At 54.0% G+C, this 27326-nt stretch overlaps 1 protein-coding gene across 1 annotated transcript in view; it reads right to left on the bottom strand.

Annotated features, from left to right (window-relative positions):
* Window positions 1–27326, bottom strand: part of SLC4A9 (solute carrier family 4 member 9) — a 71196-nt gene that overhangs the window by 28015 nt on the left and 15855 nt on the right. The window contains exons 2-13 of the mRNA XM_050962584.1: window positions 20623–20783; window positions 19948–20097; window positions 18993–19054; window positions 18525–18682; window positions 16301–16388; window positions 15577–15731; window positions 14034–14150; window positions 12683–12857; window positions 11980–12113; window positions 8965–9236; window positions 1611–1666; window positions 603–797 (exon numbers count right to left, since the gene is read on the bottom strand). Coding sequence (XP_050818541.1) covers window positions 603–797; window positions 1611–1666; window positions 8965–9236; window positions 11980–12113; window positions 12683–12857; window positions 14034–14150; window positions 15577–15731; window positions 16301–16388; window positions 18525–18682; window positions 18993–19054; window positions 19948–20097; window positions 20623–20783 — 1723 coding nt within the window. The remainder of the gene's footprint in view (window positions 1–602; window positions 798–1610; window positions 1667–8964; window positions 9237–11979; window positions 12114–12682; window positions 12858–14033; window positions 14151–15576; window positions 15732–16300; window positions 16389–18524; window positions 18683–18992; window positions 19055–19947; window positions 20098–20622; window positions 20784–27326) is intronic.

Below are 27326 nucleotides of genomic sequence, written 5' to 3'. Positions count from 1 at the left end.
CCCCTGCTGTGGCCTTGGCTGACATTTTCAAAAGGGGCCACTGAATTTGGGTGCCTCCTTTGCTAGGTGTCCTGCCTGAAACTGCCACCAGTGTCCTGTTGGGCGCCCACAGGCAGTAAGCACATTTGGGAATGTTGGCCTCAGTCTCTCCAAGCCTCAGTTTCCCAGTCTGTGAAATGAGGATAATGCCACTTACCCCCTGGGTGCCACCACTCTGAGACCTATTGGGGGAGGCCCTGTATGTGGGTTGGGGTGAGATACATGCAACCAGGAGAGAGCACAGCACTCAGCAGATCACCAGCGCCACCTCTCTGAGCTGCAGGGCATCAGACATTGCTGGGCTGAGCAACACTTGGAGATTTTTATAACTTTCTAAAGCAATGCTCCTGATTTTCAGGGTTATTTCTGGGGCTGTCCTGCCATGGCTGGTCGGTAGCAGCTGTACTGCATGTGCTGAGATGCTTACACTCAGCAGGGGAAGCAGGAGCTGTTTGCACAAAGCCATCTAAATGTACAGAGCCTTGCACAGGAAGAGACAGCTGCACCCTCCTCACAATGCCCTCGGTACTTGCAGAGCAGGGGGTGGGAAGAGAAACACTCACGGCAGTGGGGAAATAGCGGCTGGTTTTAAAGCTCTTGAGCGTCATGGAGCAGAGGAACGTCCCCAAGAAGAGGATGAAGGCCATGAAGGTGATGTCAGGCACGTAGTTACAGCTGTTCCCCACCAGATGGCCTCCCACTCGCAAACACTCTGTCCGGGTCAGCAGGGACCAGTTTGCAGCCTCCAGACCCTGCTGCTGTGGGGACAAAGGAAGACATTTCAGAGGCAGAGGAGAGCCAGCCGGCTGGACAAGAAGATGACCCCACAGGCCAAAGAGAAGGGATCAGAGGAGTCCATGCAAGGACCATTCATAGATGACGGGTGGGTAGGCACTGGCTGACGATGGCCAGTTACCCTGCAGCTTGGTGGTGCAATCGGGTGGGGGAGGAGAGCACACTTGGGGCTGGTTAGTGCTGATGAAAGTTAGAGGCCATTTGCTTGTCTGTATCTGTCCATCCGTCCCCTGCTCATACCAGGCTCACTGAGCCAGGTGTTCGTAGATAAGCCTGCAGGGATTGCACCAGGCCTGCCCCTGAACAGGGCTCATCTGGCAGAACTCCCTGGGCTATGTGGACACATGCCCACGTGCATGGCTCTTTCTGGTCAGTGAGGCACCATGTGTGAGTGGCTGCCAGGCCGTTCTCAGAGGGCAGGCAGGGAGAGGCAGCCGTGGAAGGGGCATCCCCTCCTAGCAGCAGGGAAGGGCCCCTTTGTGAGGCTGACACCAGTGTTCTTGGAGCCCAGGGTCACTGCCTGGAAACACGGTCACCATGAAACACGCAAGTCCCCCATGTAAGGGGAACAGGGTCTCCCATGCAGAGCCTCTAGGTAAAAGGCCTGGCCCAGCACCATCACTTTACTGCCTAGTCGCTGAGACAGTCTGGTCCTGGGAGGGATCCAATGATGCCAGCACTGCCCTAGGAACACAGGGAGCCCCACCCCAGAACAAGCCTGCCAGGACCTCAGCATCTCCTCGCTCACCCCAGCGGCTGGAGAGAATGGTCCTTACCATCCCAGCACTGCCAGGGGGTGGGAGCAGCATCTCAGTCAGCATGGAGGCGTTGCCTGCAAAAGATGAACTATCAGACATTTCTCTCCCCATCCCCAAACCATGGTGCCCAGCCAGTGTCTCCCTGAGTGTTTGCAGGGGGTCTCAGAGGGCTCCGGCCTGGGGCTGGTGTGAGACAGTGGAGCTGGTCCCCAGTCATTAGTGCCGGGGATGGGGGCGTGAACTGTGCTGGATGTCAGCTATCAGCAAGGTTCCTCCCCCTGGGCCTCGGGCTAGCAGGCTGTAGTCTCATCAGGAGGCTTCGTCTCCTAGGGATGGTGCTAACTGAGACTCAGCCACATGGGCGGCACATATAAGAGGCCGTGGATGTGGCCTGGCTCACCCCTCTTGAGGCATGCTGGCCTGCCACCACCTCTGGAGTACCCGAAGTGAACCTCCATAGAAGTGGGGGTGGCCACTGGTGCCCAGACCATGGCCCCGCTCATGCTCCGCTCCGCCTCTTTCCCAGAGACTCCCCTCCACCGCTTGCTCTTCTGCCCCCTCCTCTCCTGTCGCTTGTCTAAGGCAGGAAAAGGTGATGGGGGCATGGCCCCATGGCCTGCCCTGTTCCAGGAAGGAGGTGGAGCAGAATGAGTATAGTATGGGGGACCATGGGGGAGGTGGCAGAGAAGAGTGAGCAGCAGGCGGCTGGGGTCTTGGGGGAAGAGGCAGAGAGAAGTGAGTGGGCGGAGCCTCGGGTAAGGAGGCGGAGAGGAGCAAGCAGCGGGTGGGGCCTCAGGTGAAGAGGCTGAGCTGGGGCAGGGGCATGGTCCAGACACTGGTGTCCCCCTATTTCTAGGGAGCTTCTGGCACTTGTGTGTGAGCCTCCCCAAACAGAAGACTCTCACGCCCCTATACTAGGCATGCTAGGCACAGAAGCAGCCAGAGCAGGGGCCATGGGGCCACCCCTCCCCCAGGCATCCCTCTAGACCCAGAACCGTCCCTAGGAGGACCCCTGCACACACACACATGCTTGTACGGCACTAGCGCAGTGGTTTTCAAACTTTTTCTTCTGGCGACCCAGTTGAAGAAAATTGTTGATGCCCGTGACTGAATCAAGGGGTGGGAGGGGCTCAGGGCTGGGGCAGAGGACTGAGGTGCAGGTTCTGGGGTGTGGCTGGGGATGAGAGGTTTGGGGTGCAGGAAGGATTTGGGGGGCTCAGGGCTGGGGCAGGGAATTGGGGCTGGGGCATGGGCTTACTTCAGGCAGCTCTCAGTCAGTGGCGTAGTGGGGGGGCTAAGGCAGGCTTCCTGCCTGTCCTGGCACCGTGGGCCGCACTGCGCCCTGGAAGTGGCCAGCAGCAGGTCGAGCTCTTAGGCGGTGGCGCACAAGCAGCTCTGTGCGGCTGTCACTCGCAGGCACCACCCCTCCACCCCCAGCTCCCATTGACCAAGAACCGGCCAATGGGAGTGCAGAGCCGGTGATTGGGGTGGGGGCAGCGTGCGGAGACCCACAGCCCCCCGTGTAGGAGCTGAACCTGCTGCTGGCTACTTCTGAGGTGCAGCTTGGTGTCAGAACAGGTAGGGACTAGCCTGCCTTAGCTGGGCAGAACCACCAGCAGGACTTTTAATGGCCCAGTCGGCAGTGCTGACCGGAGCCACCATGACCCAGTGCCTTCCATTCCACAGCCCAGTACTGAGTCGTGACCATAGTTTGGAAACCACTGCATTAGAGGACCCAGGCGGTGGCTTCCCTCCCACCCACCATGAGACCTTGGGGGAGAACTGCAGAGAGCAGCTACCGCAGCCAGAGACTCCAGCCAGCTGGGGAAGGACCCCTGGACAGTCCAAGCAAAACCTGAATTTTCTCTCTAGCCTCTACTGACTGGCTGTTTGATCCAGGCTCCCCCTCCGCCCCAGGTGGTGCAGCTACACTGGAGCCAGGGGTGTCATTTCTTGCAGATAAACCCTCACTAGCGCTGATGGCTAGCACCTAAAAACAGAAGGGTAGCCAGAATGGTGTGAACAGCACAATTCTGTCCAAGACCCCTGTATGTCCTCTGGGCGGCTAGTGCCTCCTGCCATGGCTATGCTACTGTTCTTAGTGCACTAGCTAGATCAGAGCTAGCACTGGTGTGCCTACCCCCACTGGAAATCATTCTGCCAGCTCCAGCGTAGACACACCCACAGTCACTTCCACTCAGGTTCCCTCCACACCTGCCCCTCCTCCTCTGCCCTCCCCCCTGCCCCCGCCGTTTTCTTTCCATTTAGCTTATCCTGCCTATGGAAACCCACAAAACGTATAGTGGCACTAACAGGATGTTTGCCACCATCACCTCGGTCCCCCTGCTGGTGTGTTCTACCCCTCCCTGGCTTTTGGGAGCTGTTATGGGGGCTTCTGCCCCCAGGGATTGTGCTAGAGCAGTGCTTCCCAAACTGTGCCCCATAGAACATTGCTTGTGGCCTGCAGGTACAGCACATGAGGCTGTCTCCATCTCCTTGTTTCCAATGGCTTCTCTTGGCGTCCCCTGATTGGAGGTGGGTCTGGTAGCAATGCCTGGAGGTAAGGTTGCCTGACACTTCCTGTTATAAGACCTGGTTTTCAGCTGCTCTAAAGTCTGGCAAACTTTAACAGATCAGGCTGAAATGTTTCATGCCAGGCACCTGCCTCAGGCTGACAATTGTTGGAAGGGTTCAGCTAAAATGCTCCAGCCATTTCTGAGAACGAAGTCGGGGGAAATGCTTTTTTTTGCCCATATTAAAAATTCTTCAAACTGTTTCCTTGAGAAGCTCTCTGCTTTGGAGCAGGGACTTGAAATGTGGCAGGAAGGGTCGCCCTGGTGTCAGAAACGTGTGTGTTTTACTGGCCACCGAAAGTTAGCCAAGTTCTGTAAGTCTTGCGAAAATCACGGTTCACACACACCCAGGAGAGGTTTCCTAGAGTCTGGCACCTAAATTCTCAAAGGATTCCAACAGCACTGAGCATGCTCCATCCCCACACAGTTCATATGTGCTGACCAGATTGCACATGCTCTGTCCCCCGAGAGCAATTGAACATGCAATGCTGTCTCTCCTGTGTGCGTGGTGTGCCTCCTGCTGGAGCACAGAAGAGAAGGAACCTGCCTGACTTGAATGCAGAGGAGCAGAGTGGAAGGAGGAGGGATAAGAGTGGAGAAGAGACAGGGAAGAGTCAAGAGCCAGATCTCAGAAGATCTGAGAACTAAAAGGACAATAAATTAACCAGGGAAAAGGTCACAAATCAAAAGCAGCTCTGAGTTTCTAATCAGAAACTTCCCACTAGCAGATTCTCACCACAGTGAAACCCAGAAATCAAAACAAAGCCATACAAAACTGGCAGCTTGCTGATCCCAAACTGGGAGAAGACAGTAGGAGACCCCACGTGCAGTGGAAACCCAGAGATGAGTGATTGTGCAACCAACCTGACAGAGGAGAGACTGAAAATTAGACATTTCTGCCCCACACCTCCTGATTGCGAAGCCTGTCGGAGTGGCTGCCTCACACCATCCACAAGCAAAGAACTTTCATTGAGATGTGGAGGAGGTAAAAACTGCCTGACTGTGGGACTAAGCGAAGAGGCACCGAGAGCATCCCAGCTGCGCACCATGAGGTCATCCCTTCAGCACAAAGCCCAGCTGTGAAGAGGGCGATGCAGTCAGCGCTGTGCCAGAGTGGGCAAGGAGGCTGGCCTGTCTTCCCAGGAGACGCTCAGTAGCTCAGTGCAGAGGGAGCAAAGTAGCTGGGTACCCAGGCTCATGTCACAGATGCACCCAAGGGCATGGAAATTCCTGCATCCAGAGACCACGAGAATTTGTCCTGTTGCTGAGAGCTATAATGATGGAGCTGGGCTCTTCCCAGATCCTGAGATTTCCCTGGGGCTGGCATGTGGCCATGTGGGGTCTGGGTTATTCTATAGCTCTACTGAGAAGCCAGACAAACAATAGAGTGAAGGGTTATGAAGAAAATAGCCGCGACATCTCCCCGCTCTGGTTCGGGGGAGAAGAGGGTTTGAGTCTTTGGAAGTTTGCTGTCAGACAGGTCCCGCTATGAGTGTCTCTGGGAGTTTGGCTGGGAGAGGATGGTGCAGGGGGAGTAGGGGGTCCCTGGCTTCCATAGAATTGGGGTTGGGGAATGGACCAAGGCTGCTAATGTTCTGCTGAGTCCCTGCCTCTCATGGCCACAGCGGCCAATTCTCCTCTCCCCCCTTGGAACAGGAACACCCACCCCGCAGAGAGCTGTGTTCTCCCCCAAAGAGCTGGCAGGCTGAGACCAGGGAGCATGGAGGGGATGGACCCGAAGGAAGTCCGAGTCCATGGGAGACACTGGGCAGATCAATGCAACAGGGAGAGAGAAATTAGCAGTAGCAGAAAACAAGCCCAGCACAGTTCTGATCGGAGTCAGGATCTATCACCACATTGACTCCCCCTCACACTCCCTGCTCTCCGGGCACAGGAGACCACCACTGGACTGGGGGGAAGGGCTGGAGTTCAATGTTTCCATGAGGGTCCCCGCGGGGGACAGACAGCTGAGCTCTCCGGCTGAGTTCACACCCAGGCTGAGATGCCTCCTGCATGCAGATGGGACCCTGGCACTGGGATCTGTAACACTTTAGTTACTGATATGAACTCCCCCCCTTAACTCTGACTGAGCACCCAACCTTGTATCTGGGGCCTGCAGTGAGTCCTAAAAATACATCAGGATGTGACTCATGCCAATGCAGCATGGCTCTCTGTTACCCTCTAGTGGTGAGGCCACATAAGTACTGCAGGAGCATCCTCACAAGTACAGTCCTCATATCCCCTGGATATGTGCTGTGTTTGCTACACAGACATTATATAGCAGGGAGGTGTCCATGGGACAATTGCTCCAGTCACATATGGGCCACAGTGAAGGTCTCGCCCTCTAGGGACTGTGCTATTCTTGGCAGGGCTGGATACACAAAGGGGGCGGCTCTATTAATGAGGGGATGCCCTGTACTACTATCACCTTTCTGGTAATAACCCGACTCCCAGAGGATGGTGGTTTTCAGGAGTTAATCAAGAGCCCAGAGTGGCTGAGTGACCCATTACTAGAGTCACAATTGCTGGAAAGCAGGTTCATCCGAACTATTTGGTGATTCCCTGGCCCTGGCTCCTACAGTCCCCGAACTCAGGACTGGTTCACACACAGAACAAGAGCCACATTCTTCAGGGAATTCTCTGCAATCAGTATTTCACCTAACTCAGTCTAACCCATGTCAAAGTGTGGGTCTGCTCTGGAAAGTGACAGTCCCATGTGTACTGAGCCTCACTGAAACCACATCCCATTTACCTGAGTTCACACGTAAAGAGATTCTGTCCCTAACTGAGAGCCCTGCACACTCCTCCTGGGATTGGAGAGCCAAGCTGGGTTTCCTCTTTTTCATACATCATCAGTTGTAAAAATCCTGCAGGCCAGATTCTGCCTCCTCCACAGCCCAGTTATTTTGAGATGTGGTCCACCAGGGACCTACCCTCAGGGACATTTGGGCAGCCCCTTTGCTGCTGCTGGCATTGGGCAGGCGCTTGAGAGCCAAAGGTAGCCTTCTACTCAGTTACCAGCTCTGTGGATGCTGTAACAGTCAGCACGCAGCCCAGCTCCCTCCCCTGCAATGGTGCTAGCCCAAAGGGCTCACACAAGTAAGAAGCTGTACTGTTTGCCACTGCGTGGGGAAGGTGTGACTGATATGCCCAGGGAGCAGCCCAGTTCGATCAGAGGGGGCCATCTGGCATTTTCTTCCATTGATATGCTTGTTGATTCTCCCCATGCTTCGCTGTCATCCACCTTCGACTCTTTTGCCCCCATCTCCCTTCACAAGGTCCCAGCCCTCCCAGCCCCCAGCTCTGGCTCACACCCAACATCCACCTCGTCTGTTTCTGCTCTCGTACTGCCGAGCATCTCTGGCAGAAATCTCGGAACAAGGCTGACTTCCTCCAGTACAGATTTGTTCTCTTCTCCTCCAGTTCTGCCGCCTTCCCAGCCAAATGCCTCCAGTTCTGCACCCTGACTCCCACTCCACAATCCCAGCCCCCTTGGACTCCTTCCTCAAACCCTCTACCCCTCTTGCCTCTACTTCTCCCTCTGCACGTGCTCACTCACTTCTTCAAAGACTGACATTGGCAAAATAGCTTCCCCTCTCATCTGTAAAATCTGGCCTTTCCTACCCACCCACACAGCTAAATCTCTCACCCAGTCTCTAATCTTCTTGAGTTTTGATTACCGCAACACAGGGGTGATGAAAGCTCCCTAAAAGTGGCCCCGCCCTCCCATGCCATCCCTTCTCCTGCCCTCACATTGCCTCTTCTCCCTAAGGTCCTACCCTCATGCCAGCTCTTCCCCCTGAGGCCCTGCCCCCTGTCTGCCCATTCCACCCCCACCAGGTCCCTGCTCCACCCCTTCCCGCAAGGCCCTGCCACCACTTGTTCCTCTCTGCCCCTTTCCCTGCCTTGCTTACCCTTATGGCCAGTAAAAAATGATGGGGCCTTGGCCTCCTCCCCACCATTCCAGCACCCCTGCTGCAACACCCTTTTCTCTGGCTTTGACCGATGCAACCTTGCCCTGCTCCTGTTTGTTCAAAGCACTGCTGCAAAGATCATTTTTACTTTGACCATATCACCCTCCAGTTTGCATCTCTGGTGGCTCCCCTTTCTCCTCCATACTGAATAGAAGATGCTAATCTTTACTTTTGAGTCCCTTCCTGGTCTATTCCCACACTCCGGCTCATCTCTCATACATCACTGAGATGCTGACCCCCCATCTCTGATCAGCCCAGGTTGCCAAGCTTCATTGCCCACTGGTTACGTTTTCAAATAAGCCCCATTCGTGCTTTTTCCCCTGCTGCCCCTCATGCTTGGGAGGTGCTCCCCATAAACATCTGCAAAGTCACCTCACTGTCCACCTGCAAATGCCTCTTTACATCTCTCTGTTGCTGTACTCCCTGCACAAGGTTTAACAACAGGCAGTTGGGTGGTGTGCAGAGACCACCCAGCCTATCATGCTGACAGTATTGTCTCGTTGTTTCCTTATGCTCCCCATCAGTCTGAATTCTGCCTGTAGTCTCTTGTCTCAGCCTGTCAGCTCTTTGCGGCAGGAACTGTCTTTGTGTCCTGTGTCTGTACAGCACCTGGCGCCTGGTCTGTGCCTCTGGCTCCTAGGTGCTTCACAATACGAATAATAACACCAGTTCCTTTTTGGAAGGGACAAGCACTGCTGAACTGCTGCTTTCTAAGACCCGTTCCAATACACAGAGTTCGGCCCCAGCACTATTGACAGAAACATGCAACCACCCAGGCAAACGGAGACGCAGGGACCCTCCCAACTGGAGGCAGCCCGCTCCTACCTGTGCCAGACGAGTTACAGATGCAGCCGTAGAGGGTGACGTCATTGATCTTGTAATCCCAGTTGACGGGGAAGCTGTCCGCCAAGCTCAGCATCTTCTTCACGGCATCATAGATGAATATGAAGCTGATGAGGGCACAGAAGCCTTCCTCGGTGAAGCGAGTAAAATACTGTACCAGGTAACTCGCTTCGGTGGCCACCAAAATCAGTCCGAAAAAGGCCACCCAGAGGCCAATCCAGAAGCGGAACTCCAAGTAATCCAGGCTGTAGTCTCTGGAGAAAGGATGGGCCCGAAGTGTTTCAATGAATCAGTCACACACAAGACATGACACTTAACTCTAATCACTAAGGCCATGATTTAGTCACGGGTATTTTTAGTACAAGTCATGGACAGGTCACGAGCAACAGAGAAAAATTCATGGCCCTTGACCTGTCCATGACTTGTACTAAAAATACCTGTGATTAAATCTTAGGGGGGAGAAGGGGGGCACTGGGAGGCATGAGTGGGCTGCTGGTGGGGGGCGTATGGGGGAGCCACTGCCGGGGGCCACTGGAGCAGCAGCGGTGTGGCTGTCCCCAGGGCCATTCTAGCAGCAGTGCGTGTGGCTGTCTTGGGGGCCACCTGAGCAGCTGGCCCCAGAGCCAGCTGCTTGGGCGGCCCTGGGGTCAGCCACACTGGCTCCTGCAGAAGTCATGGAGGTCATGGAAAGCCACAGAATCCCTGACTTCTGCGACCTCTGTGACAGATACGGAGCCCTACTAATCGTTAATAGCAGTATGCTCTGCCTGTCTTTAGTGCCACCTGTCCAATGACCTCAGTGTGCTGGATGGAGCACACAGAATCACAAAAATGCAGGGCTGGAAAGGACCTCGAGAGGTCAACAAGTCCAGCCCCTGCACTGAGGCGAGACCAAGGAAACCTAGACCAGCCCTCACAGATGTTTGTCTAACCTGCTCTTAAAAACCTTCAGCGATGAGGATCCCACAACCTCGCTTGGAAGCCTGTTCCAGAGCTTAACTACCCTTAAATTTAGAAATTTTCTCCTAGTGTCTAACCTAAATCTGCCTTGCTTCAAATTAAGTCTATTACTTCTTGTCAGGGGCGGCTCTAGACATTTCGCCACCCCAAGCACGGCGGCATGCCACAGGGGGCACTCTGCAAGTCGCCAGTCCGGCGGCTCCGGTGGACCTCCCGCAGGAGTGCCTGCGGAGGGTCCGCTGGTCCCGCAGCTCCACCGAAGCCGCGGGACCAGCGGACCCTCCGCAGGCATGCCGCCGAAGGCACCCTGCCTGCCGCCCTCCCGGCGACTGGCAGAGCGCCCCCCGCGGCTTGCCGCCCCAAGCACATGCTTGGCGTGCTGGGGCCTGGAGCTGCCCCTGCTGCTTGTCTGACCTTAAGTGGAATGGTAAATAATTGATCATATCCTCTTTAGAACAGCCCTTACCAGATTTGTAGATTGTTATCAGGGCCCCCTCAACATGAGCAGCAGATATAATAGGCCAGGGGAGGCCAGGCTCTGCCTCCCCTGGTGCTGCAGTGGCCGCTGATCCCCGGTTGTGGGGTTTTGGGGGGAAGTTTTTTATTTATTATGCCCCATGCAGGTTCCGGGGTGGCTGAGGAGGCAGTATGTGCTATTCCACTTCTTGGGTTCATCAGTAATCTCTCTGGACTGAGTAGCAACTACCACCTCCTCAGCTGCCCCAGAACATGCATGGGGCATAGCAAAACCTTCTTCTGGACCAGAAACACTTTTACCCAGGCGGCTTGGTGTCTGGGGAGGGGAGGAGCAGCGCAGCTGCCACTGTCCTGGGACTCCTCCAGGCAGGTGGGGGTGGGGCCTCGGGGCTTTGGCCAGTTTGGGTCTCCTCCGGCCAAGGGGGGTGGGCTCAGGGATCCTCCGGGCAGAAGCAGGGGGAGCTCGGGGCTCCTCCGGGTGTGGGGGAGCAGGAGGTATGGGGCTCCGGCTGCAGGGGGGCCGAGCGGAAGGGGCAGAGCCAGGGCTAGCCTCCCCAAAGGGGGGCTCCACCCGCCGCCCATGCCCCCTAAGTCTTCTTTTCTCCAAACTAAACATGCCCAGTTTTGTAACCTTTCCTCACAGGCCAGGCTTTCTAAACCTTTTGCCATTATTGTTGCTCTCCTCTAGAGTCTCTCCAGTTTGTCCCCATCTTCCCCACAGTGTGGCACCCAGAACTGGCCACTGTACCCCAGCTGAGCCCCCACCCAGTGCTGAATAGAGTGGGACAATTACCTCCCACGTCTTACATCTGACACTCCTGTTAGTACCTCATGACAGCCTGTCAGGCAGCTGAGCATCATTAGCCCCCTTCTACACATTGGGAAACAGAGCCTAGAGAAGCAAACACCAACAGATGTGCCCAAGGTGATACTATGCATTAGTAGCAAGACTGGGAATTGATCCCAGCTCTCCCCACTCACAGGCTGTGATTGAGTCCCCAGAGCGATTTATAATGCCATGGCCATCACACAGAGATATGGAGCACAATTCTGAGGTCAGTGGTGGCTGAGCCAAGCTCAGCACGTCTGGGGAATCACCGATGATCTGCTGGCTCCAGCTCTCTGCTCTAGGCCTGCCCATGAATCCTACAGGAATCATTTCTCTTGCATGATGTTGGAACTGGGCCGTGCCGGGTTGTGAGATATGAATCACTGAAGCTCTTCACTGGGAGACTGACCCAGTGGCTGGGGTCAGGGGTGAGGGCTGCTCTCACTGGGAGGCTGAAAACAAGGGGGTTCCCTGAAGGGGTTGTCAGGGCCAAATGGGGGATTAGTTCTTTTCCAGAGTCACAGCAGAAGGCCTCCCTCTCCTCTAGCACAGCAGTATCCCCAGTGGCCCAACAGATCCCTTAGGAAACCAGCCAGGCCTAAGGTGTTAAACACCTGGGTTTATTAAGTATCCAAAGAGCTGCAAGTCTCATTTGAAGCGGTTCAGGAAGCTCACTGGACGCAGTTACCCATTCAGGACAAGGGGACACTTTGAGACAGGCCCTTACTCACTTGCTAAAGGAGAAGAGGAGCCGTTCAAAGACTAGGACAGGGCCAGTGCTACTCAGGATGGTGAGCGGTTGGCCAGCAAAGAGGCAGAAGACAGCTCCAGCGATAGCGGTGCCCAGGAAACTCTCCAGCACTCCCTGAAACACAGGGAGAAACCCAGCGAAGCATGAGCAGTTCAGAAAGGCACAAGGTGAGAGTTCTGTGAGAGGAGACAGGTGTAACTTTACTGGGAGTTGCCAGGTGGCGCTGTTACACACAGTGCTAGTTTTGTTTGTCTGAATTGGTGAGCAGCTGGCACCTGGAGAAATGCGTGCTGTCAGGTGTGGTGCAATTCTCTTTAGATTCTCAGCACATCTTCAGTAACTTCAGCTCTGCCTAAGGAAACAGGACTGGGTGGCTTCCAGTCCTCTACTCAGACTGGTGGACCACATCTCACAGTAGAGGCACCACCAGGAACTCAAGTGCTCTGAGATCTCCAAATGAAAAGCTCCAGCTAAATGCTAAGTATTGGCATTACTGTACACCAACTGCCCTGTCTCCTCTGCTTTGTTATTAATATGACAGCTGGCACCTGGTTTACTTATGATTCACTCAATACTGGATGCAATGTCCATCAGAGCAAGAAAGACAATGACGTTGCTACAGAGGGGATGACACGTCACTGTGGCACAGGCAAAGTGGCATCACACCGGAGGCTAGCACAGACCTGCATGTTATCGGTAGCGTCTCCCAGCATACCGCCAAAAGTAATTGCATTGGTAACAGTCGCTAGGTAGATATAGAGAATAGCCGAAAAGCACTGGATGTTCAGGGCGTCATAGAAGTCACTCCAGTACCAAGGGGCCTTCCTCCGGATGTCCTTTACCAGCCCTCCAAATAACCTGCAGCCCAACATGGAAACAAGGAGATTCACGACAGAGAGCAGGAATCCTCCACACCAATCACTCTATACTGTACGAGCAAGATCCCCTGCTTAGCCAAGGCTGGCCTGAGAGAGCTCTGCAGGAAGAATCCTAGAACAGAGCTATTTTCTCTCGGGAACAACAGGTTCAAGGAAGCTACCAAACCCAATGCTACCATGCCCCCTAGTGGCTGGCCCACTTGAGGGCCTATTTGAAAGCAGATATTGACTCCTTTTGATGTATTGACCAGAGAGAAATGTCAGAGATGGGCTAAGCCCAAGCCCCGCTGAGTCCCAGGGTCAAGTCAGAGTCTGCAGCTGTACCAGGCAGATGTGAACACTGGGTCCCAGCCCCCAACACCCTGGAATCTGGGAGGTTCAGATTCAGGTCCAGATTTTGAAATGCCAAGTTCCAGACTGTTCAGTTTGCACCAGTTCTGGTGCGCACCAGATCTTAAGGTTGGAGACAGAAATTGGAACCAGGGGTTTGGTTCAGGCCTATCTCTATTGACCAGTGCTCAATATTTACCTTGGGGACTACAAGAAAATCTTGGCAAACCCTGTCTGTGCTATTTCTTTCTTATTTGTAACCAAGTTGCTCTTCAAGAAACGCGTCAGAACCAGGCCCCATTTTGCGAGACACTGTATGAATGTGAGGTTGGCCCCTGCCCTACAGAACTTAGAGACTCGTTTACTGAAATGAAGTCAGGAGATACCTGGCTCCATATCTTCTGAATATCCCCAGGAACTTAACTCTGGTCTTTTATTTGCCTGTCTGGAGCAGCCCCAAGTTGAGACACTGGCTAGGAATGTAATCTGGGTCTCTGATGTGCTGTTAGGAGAAACTCCACCCCAGGGTCCGGAAAACAAGAGATCAGGGCCAGAAATCCAACTCAGGTGTCTCCTGCGGTTCTCCAGAGCCCTCAGTGGCTACCAGTCTGGCAGTGAGAAACCAGGCCCAGGAATAAACCTGTGTCTACTGTGTGCCAGCGCAGAGCACTAACTATGGGGCCCCTAGCTCCAGGCCAAACTGAGCCCTGGTGTAAGCGGGCACCAGTCCACTGACTCAGGAGAACTGCACCTACTTATGCCAGGGCTGACTCTAGCTGGCTTTCTTTAAGGCAAATGTCAGTAGCCTCTCCAGGCGGGTACTGACCTTCCTGTTCTCTGCAACTCCTCGCTGACAGGCTGGTGCCCATGGATATGTCTGTCGTCAGCTGCAGACACATTCCCGTTGCAGTGAGATTTCCATTCCCGGAGGTGCATGGAGATCCTGAGACAACAAGAGAAACTCAACCATCCTCATTAACGAAACCCAGCCTAGTTCCTCAGGCAATTTTTGGTATTGAAATCTCAACCCCACTGCTCTCTGGGAATCTCAGTACAGCTGATGCTGCCACTTCCATCCCTAGAGGAAGCTGTATCTCAGTGGTCCAGATACACTGGGGAGGAAATACACAGAAATGGGAGGTAGTAGCAGGACACTAGTTTTATCACTGAGTGGAGTGAAGAGTCTAGAGGCCAGGTTGTGGCCATGCAGAGCACTTAAGTTTTAAACCACGACTTGGAATAATTTGCAGTGATGCAGAGAGCCTTTCCTGCTGAGAACACCCTGCCGCTCCAGCTGGGCTGCAAGAGAACCCTACAGAGCTTAACCATGGGGATGGGGGTGTGTGGGGGGAGGGGGCACCTCAGTTAACTGGGTCCCACCCCATTCAGGGCTGGAAAGATGGTGAACTGACCTCAAATTGACTCAGCCTGGGTGACCTGCGTTAGTCACCCTGGGAGCTCTGCCTGACACATGAGCCAATGCAGAACATGGCATGTCAGTGCCATGTGCTGCTAGTGACCTGCCCCACCTGGAAGGTGTGTTTCACCTGCACAAGGTGAAGGTTAGCCCCATGGAGAGTGCATTAGAGGAATCACATGTGCAGGCGACAAAGGGCAGGCCACTTGTGAGGGCCATAATGTCCTGCTCAACTTTGGATGGACGAAAGCACTTAGAGCCATTGCTGCTGTCTGAGGCTACCAGAGCATGCCCCAATGGCGAGGACTGCATTGGCAAAGGGTGGACATTCACCCCAACAGATGGCTCAGGCAGAGCCCCCTGAGGCTGCCAGCTCTCACATCCACTCTCTGGACTGCCCTTCAGTCAGTTTTCTCCCTTGTCAGCCCTGTCACCTTGGATCCCTTGGGGCAGCTAAGGTTACATCTATGCTGCACACCACATGCAGCAGCATGTAGGGCATGTGTAGCTACACACTGCAGTAGCTGCGTCCACACAGTGGTGTACAGTTACATGGGTCAGTGAAAGGCTCTGGCATGGGGAGGCAGCGGGGAACAGCTCAGCAGCAGCGAGCTGCCGAAGCTTTTCCCCAATGACTCTCCCTGCCATGGCTTTTACCCTATGCTAGAGCCTTTCACTGCAGCGGGAAAAGGCTCTGACAGCTCCCTGGGGCGGGGAAAGGCTATGGCAGTGGGGAGGCAGCTGCAGGACACCACACTGTCAGTGTGAAACTCCTGGTCTCTGATTGCTGCCGCTCCTAAACGTTGGCAGAGCTGGGGCTGAATCTGAATGCCCTGCACCAGGTGGCAGGAGGGGGAATTTCAGAGCCAGAGCTCAGCTTTGTGTCTCAGGCCCTGCTCTGCTCTTTAGTAAAAGAGCCCCAGAAAGCTGCTGCATTCTTCCCCTCTGGTACCTCTTGTGAGGAGAGGGCAGGCACTTTGGCGGAGGGATTCGGGTGGTCGGGTCCCATTTGCCTGGAGGCAGCACAGTCAGCTCATCCAGAAATTCATCAATCCCTGCAATGAGGTCTTCTCTGTCCTGAGCCTGACAGGCAACTCGCTGGAAAAGCTGGAGGGAAACGCAATTACATTATCCAGCGAATCCCTGTGCACGACCACTGGCTGAGATGAACGCTAAATGCTCCAGCCCGGCACAGGGAGCTGCTAGGACTGATTACTGGTTTCTGCTGATGCTAGATGGGGTAAGGACCCTTCCCACCCTATGTGCCCTGTGTGCTAAGCCAGCCTCCTTGCACTGGGATTTTCAAATGGGGCTTCCAAAGGAACCTGGGTGAGTTCCATGCCCAGCTCCCATTGCATTTCCCTGGGATTCAAACGCCTAACTCCCTTAGACTCTGAAAAGCACAGCCTTAATATCATCGCCATCGATCTTTGGGAAGGGCAAAGGAGAACAGTGGGCTGATCCAGTGCTGACCCACTTCTCCATCCTTCCAGCTTGGGACCTACAGAAGAGGATCAGAAGGTTGGCAGTGGGGTGAGAACAAGCTCCCATTGGCTTCGCCTGTGAAGACCGCCCCCCCTAGCTTTCCCCAGAGATAGTGCCAATGTCTAATATTGATACTCCCTGCAGCTGCTAGATCTCTCACCCACAGCACCGTCTCCGACACATGGGCTCACCTCATCCGTCAGTACCGTGGCCACGGCCCTTCCAATCTCATGATAGGCTTTCACTTTGGCTCTGGGGCCCAGGAGGATAAAAAGAAACCTAGGGAGAGCACAGAAACAGTGAGAAATGCCCCCACTTCTGGAGTGAGCTCTCCTAGGCCAGGGCCCAGCGTGTCCTTCATTGGCTGGGGACAGGCCAGCACTTTGCAGACCACCAGTCCAATATAGGAATATACAGCTTGGCAAAGCAGAGCAATGCCCCAGGAAGTCTAGTCTGCTGCTGCTGCTGGAGATCAGTGCAGAGGGTTACAGACAAAGATCTAAAATAGCTGTGATACTCCTAGTGGTGCAATAACTGATCGCACCACCCTCAGTATTATTCACTCACTTGGCATTTTTTGCGTCACCACGAAAACACTCGTGCCAGTGGGCTTCAGGCTTAGCTTGCATGTGACACACCAGCATAATCCCATCAGTGGCTTTTCGAAACTGGGACCCGGAGAATGACCCAAACCACACCACCTCTCTGAATTGGCTGAAAGAGGTCAGGCATCCAGGGACAGAGAGGGCTGTGGTATAGCTGGTATCGGAAGGCTTGGAGAGATTGGGGTAAAAGTGTTGCCTTTTGCCTCAGTCTTACCATGACCAGTCAGTAGGACTTTCAAACATGCCCCGCCCCCATCTCAGTCACTTAATGATAAAACTCCTGGTGAAGTTGCTGGCAGCAGCTGGCTGTTGACTTGCAGCGCTGCGGGCTTTTGCAAATCACGCTCAGCAGGTGCGAGGTAAAGACACCCTAGAGTGATGCACCGAGATTCGACGCTGTTGAGTGTGGTGGGTTGTCACTAGATTGGTCTCTTCATCTAGGCGTTTACACTGCACCCGTCCCCATACTGTCTCCGTGCCGAGATCCCCCACCTGGCACATCCTGCATCCCACATCCCCTTTTAGCAGGCAGGGCCCCTCTGCTGACTGCATGCAGTCAGGCTCTCCATCACAGCAGTTGGGAGGTGGGACAGAGCAAGTGTCTGTCCTGGGAGAGCACATAGATGGCTGGGAGATCCCAGAGTCCAGGCAGTAGGTTGGCTTGTCATGTGCTGGTGTCAAAGCCCCTGCAGTGTGGGGCTCAGCTGTGATAAAGCAGCAGAAATTCTGGGAAATCAGGGTCTGCCCATTCCCAGCTCCCGCGGTGCTGCCAGCCAGCTTCCCAGGAGTCCTCTCCATGGTGTCTCCTGCCACAGCCCAGAGACCAGCTGACAAGTGCAGTCTGAGACGTAGAGTCTTAGATTCGTACTGGGGAACCCCCATCAGAACCAAGCTGGTCCATCCCCTTGAGGGCCAGTGCAGGGTTATTCCCCACTGTCTACAGTCCAGGGCTTTGCCCAGCAGAGATGAAGAAGCCCCGCCAGGTCTCCACTAGCCCGCTTCCCAAGGACAAGTGGAGAACTGTTCTCTACACTGTGACAAAATGCAGGCTGATAGGCGCTCCCAGCAGTTCTGGGTCAGCATTGTAGGTGGGGCTCGCAGCTCATCTGAACAGCAAATATCTGATTATCATCGGGAGAGTGTCCCAATCTTGTCCATGTGCTATGGCATTGTCTATGGAGCTCCTGGAGCAGCTGATGCTTAGCAGCCCCACAGTGGACTATGAGTGTGTGACACTGACACCAGAGCAGCTGCCCACAGGCAGATCCTTCATTCGGACTAGTCATTTGCAGTGAGATGGACACAGAGAATTGGGATGAAGGGGCGTTTGCTTTGCTTTGATTTTATTTTCTTGGATTGGCAGGGGGCAGGCACTATGATGGCAGAAATGCCACTAAGCACTTATGCCCAGGTCTCCCTGAGTTAGTCATTTCTCAGGACCACAGACCCAGTGCCTGTATGGTCCCAGGTAGGGAAACAAGTCAGCACCGAGGAGAATTCTGAGAACCCAACCAATGTATCTCGTACTAAGTTATACCTAACAGATCAGCACCTGCTGCTCTCTGAGCATCTCTGAGCTGGTAGGAGCATCTGCAAGGAGCTCTGTCCCTGGGAAATTCAGGGGAGGCTTGATGCATGGTTTCTGGGGAACTCCTAAGCACTTAGTTAGCAAAGTCTCATTCCATATCACCAACCCTCGGCCTCACTCTGTGCTCCCAACCACAGATATGACTATGGGATGCTGGAAGGAATTGATGAGACAGGAAAAGGAAGAAGAGGCTTCAGTGCAGTGATCTCTGGTGATGGTTACCTGCTGGGGAATGCAACCTCTGTCAAGGCCCCGAGTCCCACGGCCTCCTGCAGTCGGATGAAGGCAATAAATGGCTTCTGTAGGAAGTCCACTTCACCCACAAGAATGTTGGACACTTCAGCCTCGGCTGGGATCTTCTTCTGGAATTGGTTTTTTAGCTGAAATGAAACAGAGCCTCAGTCCAGGACGGGCCGAGCATGCATTAGTCCCAGATTGCTATTCAGCGGCCAAAGTCTATTTCAAGGACATTCAGTGCTGGTGGAAGGTGTCTGACTGAGTCATGAAGGCTGAACTATTTCAGGGGAGAAGGGAATCATTATGCATCCAAACCACAACTCCTCTGAGGCCCTGTGGCATCACCTCCAAAGCAACATATTTCAGCTTGCAGTTTTTCACCAAAAAATCATAATTTTCCATCCAGCTCTACTAACGACCCTGTGTTCTCTGCCCAGAGCTGGCCTGCCATACCTGCTCCTTGAGGGGTGCTTCTGAAATCTCAGCTCCTGGATCTGACCGGTTTCGAGCTTTGTCTGCAATGCAAAGAGAGACACACTAAAATCAGGAGTTGCGGAGGGACCTATAATGCTGCTTTGTGTGACTTTAACATCAAAGCCAGCATGTGCCCATTGGTTAGAATTGCTCCTGTAAGTGCTCTCTAGCAGGAGGAAATCCACAGACGTTGACATTTACTTTTCAATCAGCAAATGCACTTATTGCTCATAAAGACGAGGAAGTAATAGCGCCTGCTTCGTTCAGACACTGGCCAGGAAGTGCTGGGTACCGGAGCCTTTTGTGGATCTGCCAATGGACCTGAATCCTGACCTGTTGTACCCCCTGGAACTGCTGACCTGGCCCCCCCATTCAGCTCTGCTTTTGCACCTCACCCCTTGCTATTCTATTCCTAGAAACCCCACTCAGCTCCACAGTACCCCAACCCCTCATGCTAGTTCTGGGCCCCTACCAGGCTCTGCTAATGCACCTCCCCATCTGCTATTCCAGGCCTAGAAACACCACCTAGCTCTGCATCCCCTCCCTGGCTTTTCCACCGTGGGCCCTTCCTTGGCTCTGTAAATGCCTTGGCCTGACCTTCAACCTCCCACGCTCTTCCAGGCCTGAACCTCCCAATGAGAAGGCTGCCAGCTAGGCAGTCTGGCTTGTGCTAGGTTGTGCTATGGATTCGTGACATCCTCAGACAGCCTCGAACAAGTCCCTGGGAGTCGCCGTTTGGCAGCCTGTCCTCAGGCAGAGAGGTGCTCCCTGCATCTCTCCTCTTCCGTTTTCAGAAGATTCATGCTGGACGATATTAACCCAGGTGTTTTACAAGCCCAGGGTCCTGTCCTGTTGCAGCCTGGAGCTAGGGACCGCGTGATCTAGCTACACAGGGAAAAGGGAAAGTGAGGGTGATAGCCCAGAAAACACTCACCCCTGCAGCAGGCTGCACCGAGCTCAGCCACTCTCCTCAGCTGGGACTTGGTGGTGTGGTGCTGGGGGGTGCAGAGCAGCACAGACATGAGCTTCTTTCTCACCTCCGGCCTCAGGGCGTGAGCATCGATCTGTGTGGCAATCACCTTCTCTTGAACACAAAACAAAAGCATCAAAGCATTGCTAGCTTCAGCCACAAGCAGGCTGCGTCTACGCTCTGGAGCCTGGACTAGTACAGCGATGTCACCGGCACAGTCCCCAAGCACAGGCACAGCTCATGCTGACAGAAGGGGTTTTCTGTCAGTGCAGAGATGTCATCACCTTGAAGCATGGTAGCTACGTTGCAGGAAGCAGTCTTCCATCGCCATAGCGGGGGTCTGCACTGGGGGCTGGCGAGCACATTGGTGTCAGGCAGCTCCCCCTCTGGACAATAATCCTCAATGCTTGGCCTGGCCTGTCTACTGAAATGGAAAGCTCTTTGGAGCAGGGCCTGTTCCTTACAATGTGCAATGGGGCTCTGATCTCCAGTGCTGCTGCAGTGCAAATCCAAACAAAGCCAGGGATGCACCTTGCTAGCAGGTGTCAGTGCTTTCATTAAAGGTGCTCCCAGGAGCCCAACCTGTGGCCAGGGATGGGTATGGCCCAGGGAGGTGACCTTCCCACATTATCCACCTACCCACTATTTGCTTCAAACTGTGGGCATCTAAATCCAGCAGGACCGTCCCATTCTTGATGCATGTCCTTAGCTCGAATAGACTGTGTAAGGAAAGGGCTGTGATGTGAGGTTTGCTCCATCGCTCTCCTCCATCTTCCACCTTCTCCTCAAACTTAATCCACCTGTGAAAAGAGAAGCCAGAAGGCCGTCAGTGGAGCTGCCCTGGGTTCGAAGGGATAGAAATGCCCAGGGCTGAGCCAGACACGTCTGCACATGAGCACAGCGGGATTCCCAGAGTGGGAGCGCGTGGCTCTGTCGGGGTAGGGTGCAAGAAGAAGAGCTGTCAGCTACGGGGTTCCATTCACACAACTCACATGTGGGAAATGACCAAAGAGATTATTCTGCAAGACCAATTGAAGCAGCCATCAGAGCCCCGAGAGGCCAGCATGGAGGGGCAGGGCACCAAGTCATCAGAGGCTGAGTCACACACAGGTCTTTCCTGGGGGCGGGATGGCTTGGGGGTCGATAATGGCAGAGCCTCAGGAGACAAGCCAAGGACTGGCTGGGCCATGGGCACTGAACTAGCCTCATACCAAAAGGGAAGTGCTTCCAGGTCAGAGTGGAGACGCTGCTTGTACTGTAGAGAGAGCAGAGCTGGCTCCAGGGCTCTTAGCCAGGCACCTCTCCACAGCTCTGAACTTAGCTTTTCTCTTGTAAACACAGGTATTATCTGTCCCTTCTTCAGCAGGACAGGACAGCACAGTGCCCTCTAAGTGCCCTTTGGGGGAGTCCCAGCATTCCTGCTGGGAACGCCATGCAATGCCCACACATGCTGCCAGATTCCAAACATTCAAACTCCGACAGCACACAGAGGCTTCCTTTGTATTAAGGCCAATCTGGAAAGCTGCTCTGACAAATGCCAGCTTAGGCTGCAAAATGAGAACAGCATGACAGTGATCTGCAGAGGGAACAGTGCCAAGTCATTCCCCTGAAGTCACAGGCCCTGACCTCCCTTAATGCACAGTGCAGGGGGCCCTGGAGACGGTGTATCCCGCAGAGGAAAGCCCCGAGCTGTTCTGAGAGCCTGTTCCAGCCCGGGACTCAGGTATAAGGTGAACTTCTCCAGATGAGCGCGGCAGCATCTGCCAGGCTTTGGGGATCCTTTCGTTGGTTTTAGAATGTAGAAAAACCTGCAGCCCTATAACCTCCTGAGCCACGTGTTCCAGGCTTCAGGCACTGAGGAGGATCAGTCCAGCAGCAGCAGTTTTGTACCCTCAGGAAAATGACACCCCCCCCACACTCTTGGGGCACTGGTCCAAGCTTACCAGACTAAGGCCCAGATTCAGAGATGAGTCTCCGATGGGGCAGCATACCCGTTCCCCCACCCCTTCAATAAGTACATGACTTCAGTTCAGCTTCCTTCTGGACTCCCTCAGATATCCCCCAGATACTCACAGATCTCCTCTGAACTTGGTCCCTGGAAGTTAAGGGATCCATGCTGATGACAATCCAGGAGTTCAGTTATCTCTGCACTGATGACTTGCAGATCTGTCCCTCTGTCACTAAACAGTCTCCTTCCCTCCACCCACCTCAGCCTGTGGCTCTGACGTCTCCTCCTGCATGTCTGGTCATCACCTGAACTAAGTTCCTTCCCTTCCCTCCCCTCCCAAACACACTCCTTCCTTCCTTCTCTGTCCCTGCCAGTCTCACACCCCCACACCTCCCCATCACTCTGGCCCACAATCTCACGGCTATTTTCAACTCCTTCCTTTCCTCGCCCCACTCATCAGGGCCATTTCCAAATCCTGCCACTTCTTCCTCCTCAGCATCAAAGCCAGATCTCTCCTTCCCATCCTCACTGCGGCATCCTTCCAGCTGGTTTCCCACGCATCACTCCTTTCAATCCGCACAACATGCTGCCACTAAACTCCTCTTCCTGGCCTGTCAGTCTGATGGCGAAACTGCCCTTTTCAGGAGCTGTCCTAGCGCTTGACCCTTGCATTGTTTCCAGCGAGGGATGACAGACACGGGTATGTGCCAGTGGCAGCCTAGTTGGTAGTAAAGTGTTTGTTTAAATGAGCCATCTCCCCCTAACAACAGCAAAAAAAGGAACTGTGCCCTTTGCAGCTCATTATATGGGTCCTGTGTGTTTTGTTCTGTGGGATATTTAACTTTTTCCTTGGCTACCGCCACCCCTGAACAATAGCTGATCGCACCACCCTCAGTGTTATTCACTCACTTGGCATTTTTTGCGTCACCACGAAAACACTCGTGCCAGTGGGCTTCAGGCTTAGCTTGCATGTGACACACCAGCATAATCCCATCAGTGGCTTTTCGAAACTGGGACCCGGAGAATGACCCAAACCACACAGACAAAGGTTGCTCAATGGATTTGAAAGGCAACAAATATAAAGTGAAGGCAGAAAGGGAAAGAGAAGGCAATACATTGCTCGACAATGTACAGACTCCGGAATTGCTGCCTCTCAACGTGGCTGGGACAAGTGGCCTTTTCAGTTTCAAATAACTGCATGTTGACTGAGTCATTTGAAACTGTGTTGATGGAGGCCCTGTGAGGAACAACCTGCACATTGGTCCTCAGACAATGGACTAGATGGAATCTAACATCTCTGATTTCAAGCTAGGATACCCAGGAGTAATCCTCATGTGTCAGGGTAGAAGCATATTTCCAGCTGGGGCCAGGAAGAATTCTCCCCTCCCGGCAGTGAGATAGTATTTCACCACTAGGCGTATCACAGCTATTTTAGATCTTTGTCTGTAACCCTCTGCACTGATCTCCAGCAGCAGCAGCAGACTAGATTTCCTGGGGCATTGCTCTGCTTTGCCAAGCTGTATATTCCTGTATTGGACTGGTGGTCTGCAAAGTGCTGGCCTGTCCCCAGCCAATGAAGGACACACGCCCACAGTGGCAGCTTTATTTCCCAACATAGGCAAGGCACCAACATGGTTCCTCAGCCTGCCCTGGGCTACAGCTCCTTTCACCTCTCTCAGTCCCTCCTGCTCCAGGGCCTCCTGCAGGTCTCTTGCTCTTTTCCCTGAGCGTTGCCTCCCTGAAGGCCCTCTTTCTACAGCAGGTTTCCACTGCCTCCTCTCCCACCGAAGACCTTCCTCCTCCTCCTCCTCCTGCTGCTGCACCTTCCTCCCTGACAGCTTGAGGCTACCACTCTCCCTCAGCCACCATGATTAATGGACAGGGCAGCCTGGCCTCGTGCCCTTAAAGGGGCAGACCACCCTGTTATGTGGTCTCCGATGCGCTTCTCTCTGGGCTAGCTCTTGCTCCTGAGTGCTTACCTGGCTGTTTGCTTCCACTGCAGGCCGTCAGGGGTGCTGAACAGCTCATTGAGCTGTATGAACAGCACTGGGCAGCTTGCTTCCTTTCCCTCCTCCTTCTGCAGCAGGAAGCCAACTCGCCCAGCAGCTGAGGAGACGCTGGAGGTGAAGATGCTTCGGCCAACTGCCTGGCAGATAACCACGGAGTTTCTGCTCTGAGGCCCATCTGGGCCTGCCGGGTTGGTGCTGCCCTGAGCCTCTGGAACAGCATCTGCCTCCATGTAAGCGAGAACATCCTCATTCACCTGCACTTTCATTTTGTCAGGTCCCTGCTGCCTCAAATGCCACTGACCGTCCCTGGACAACTCCCTTGCCAGCGCCCTCCCTCCACGCTCCAGGCTGGGCAGTAACTCAGGTGATCCTAGGCATTTTACCTTTATAAAAGCCCTGAGCCTGTTTAGGCCGGACACAGCCTAACACCTGGGAGCCCAGCCCCAAACAGCGTTATCAAAATAAGGAGGCCAGCTTTACAAGCACCAGCCCCGGCTTGCTCCTGCCGCCCCATGCTGCATGAAAAACACTTGTTTACCTTTGTACCGTACTGGAAATCGTACCTGCTCCGGACGTGCTGCAGTCTGAGGTGGGGGGATCAAGGCGTTGACAGCCTGACAGGGGAGCCTTTCCCAAGGGGGGAGAGGTTAGGACCCTGAAGGAGTCAGGCTCAGCAGACATCTCCAATTACCCAAAACCCCTTGAACTGAACCCTGTTGGGAATGAAACTTCTAATATAGCCCCCCCCCCCAACAACTTCTTTTGTCTCTCTTCTCTTACCTCTTCCCCTTCCTTCTTTCCTTCCTTCCAGTCCCTTCGCTAGTCCACATCGCCTACTGGGTGCATGGCTGGCACTCTGCAGTGCAGGGCTGGGACTCTGTGAGTGGCTAGCCGCAGCTGGAGGAGAGGTCACAGCAGAGGACAGGCAGCCTGCCGGAGCCCCAGTATCAGGGACCTGTTTGAAATCCATTTCCTGCCACCCTATGGAGCCCAAACTATGACCTATGGGCAGCAGTGCCATCCGCTTTCGGCCCTTAGTCCCTCCAGTGCTGAGAACCTGGCCGGTGCCTGGCTCTCTGCTGGCATTGTTGTTCATTTGTCTATTGTCCTCTAATGTTCGGTGTCGCGGCAGGGAGTTCACCATCCAAAACCCATCACCAGTGTCACACACCAGAGACACAGGCACTAAGCGGCAGCTTTACCGTCTCCTCCCTCTTCCTATGCTCCCCAGTCGGTACACATAGACCCCGCCTTTGTGACCCCCCCAGCTGGATTTTTAACCCCCCCAGGGGAGATCAAAGCACAGCTCCCCACAGAGGACACCCTGCTCTGCCCCCCATCTTCAGACTCAGCCAGAGGCCACAGAGCAGCTAGGGCAATTCCCGACTTGGACAGAGGGAATCCAGGCCAGTGGACCATGCGGTGTGTGTGAAGGGGATGATTGGGACCCCAATGGGGTGCTGGAGTACTCTGCAGTGCTCCGGTTGCCCCCTCCCCATTTTTATCTGGCATCGCTGTCACCCACACCTAGAGACCCTCCAAATATGTGCTATGTGATAGTTATTTGTGTGATGTGGGCAGCTCCATGGCATGAACTGGCATGAAACCCGCAACCCATTTCACATAGGTCACCCCCTCACCTGCTAATGCTTTCCAGTCTCTACCATCCTGAGATGGATTCAAGAGCTGAAAGGCTCCATATCCTCATACTCGTCCCCTGAGTCATCTAGCTGAAAACCCTCCCACATCCCCTACCCCCAGTTTATTTTGTGAAAGGCAGGGGAGAGTGTTTTCCATGCACAATGCACAAGTGTTCACTTCCTCTATGAATGGCTTTTATTTGAAATTAAGGAAAATCAGACCAAACGCCCAAGCTCCCCGAGAAAGCCCATTGTGTGACTCCTCTGTGACATGCTGCATCAGGTGTGTCTAAGAAAGTGGCTGCTGCTCCAGGGGCCAGGCAAACTCTTGGCATTTAAAGGTGCAACGCAGAGAAAACAAAATGACAACAGGTCCAAAGCTACCTGCGTTGCACAGACTTCAATCCAGATCCAGCAAGGACTTACTGCTGACCGGTACTTAATTTGTAAGGAAAGAGTGGCTGGGGCTCAAGCAATTTTTTAATTTTCATAACTGACCTGGCAAGCCCAGAGGTGCCGGGGCTCAGCCTTGGCAAGTCCTGGCACAAATTAAGCTCTGTTGCTGACAATGCCAAAGTGGCCATTCCAGGATCACATTTCACACTGATTAAGCCCAGCAGCTTCCCAGAAGCACCCAGAGAAGATGCCTGATCTCCAGGGACTGCTCAGGGCAGCAGCAGTAACTGGAGAGGGCATATCTCCAAGCAAACGAAAATGGAACCATGGAGGAAGCCAGAGGCTTGCCAGGATGCAGAGCTGTCAATTCATGGGTACGAGCGTGCTGAACCCCTCCTTGCTCTTCGCTAGTGAATGCTGATGCAAACACCTGAGCAGCATTATGAAATGCTACATCAGCTACTAAAGCTCAGGCGGCGATGCCAGACATGTGAGCAGAGCTGTGCACAGTAAACACCAGGAGGTCAGCATGCACTAGATCCTGCTGGTGCAACTTGGGGCATGTCGGCCTTTGCTATTGTGACAAAGCAGGAGAGTGGCTTTCAGGGCATTGTGAAATAGCGATGAGTCCCTACACCTGGCATGCACATCAGTGCTGATACTCCATAGATCTGTGCCTAGCATTGTGAACTCCTACCTGGTAGACTGCTCCTACACAACTGCCATTCTGCCAAGCCCTGGCACAAATTAAACACTGTCCATATTCCACAGTGGGTTAGAAGCACAATTGGGATCTGGCCCAGTTACCCAAAGAGCTCAGGAATCTGTGATCTAGCAGCCTTGTCCGTCTTGGAGAGAGGGACCCCAAGGCTGAGATCAGAAGCAGGCCTCTCTCTCCATGCTCACATCTGACCTAATCTTCAAAACCCCCATGAAACTAACTAGCCGAGTTCCTGCCTCCACCCTGATCCCTTTGCCTGCCTGCTGCAGTGCTGTCCACCCCACCACCCTTCAGCTGGGTTGGGGGGTCAGACTGTAAACTCGTCAGGGCAAGGACTGTGCTGACTGCTGTGTTTGCAAGGTGCCTAGATCTGGGGGCTGCTACAGCAGACCTAATAATAGTGATACTTAGAGTTCAGGTGAACTGGAGAACAGTGAACAGCTGGCAGAGACAGACAGATCCTGGCCTGTGGGCTGGCTGCTTGGTGCCACTCTGGAGACAACTCTAAGGAGTCATCTGGTCTGGGAAGCTCGGTGGGTAGCGCAGGGCTGCTGTACTGGATCCTGTACTATGTCCCTTGTGGCCCACAGCATGTCTGCAGGGGCATGTTTGGAGGAAGGAGTCAGGGC

Source organism: Gopherus flavomarginatus, chromosome 7 (genome assembly GCF_025201925.1).
Source record: "Gopherus flavomarginatus isolate rGopFla2 chromosome 7, rGopFla2.mat.asm, whole genome shotgun sequence".
NCBI classification, from domain to species: Eukaryota; Metazoa; Chordata; order Testudines; family Testudinidae; genus Gopherus; species Gopherus flavomarginatus.
Note: the sequence above shows the minus strand (reverse complement) of the source record. Positions and strands in the feature narration are given on the sequence as shown.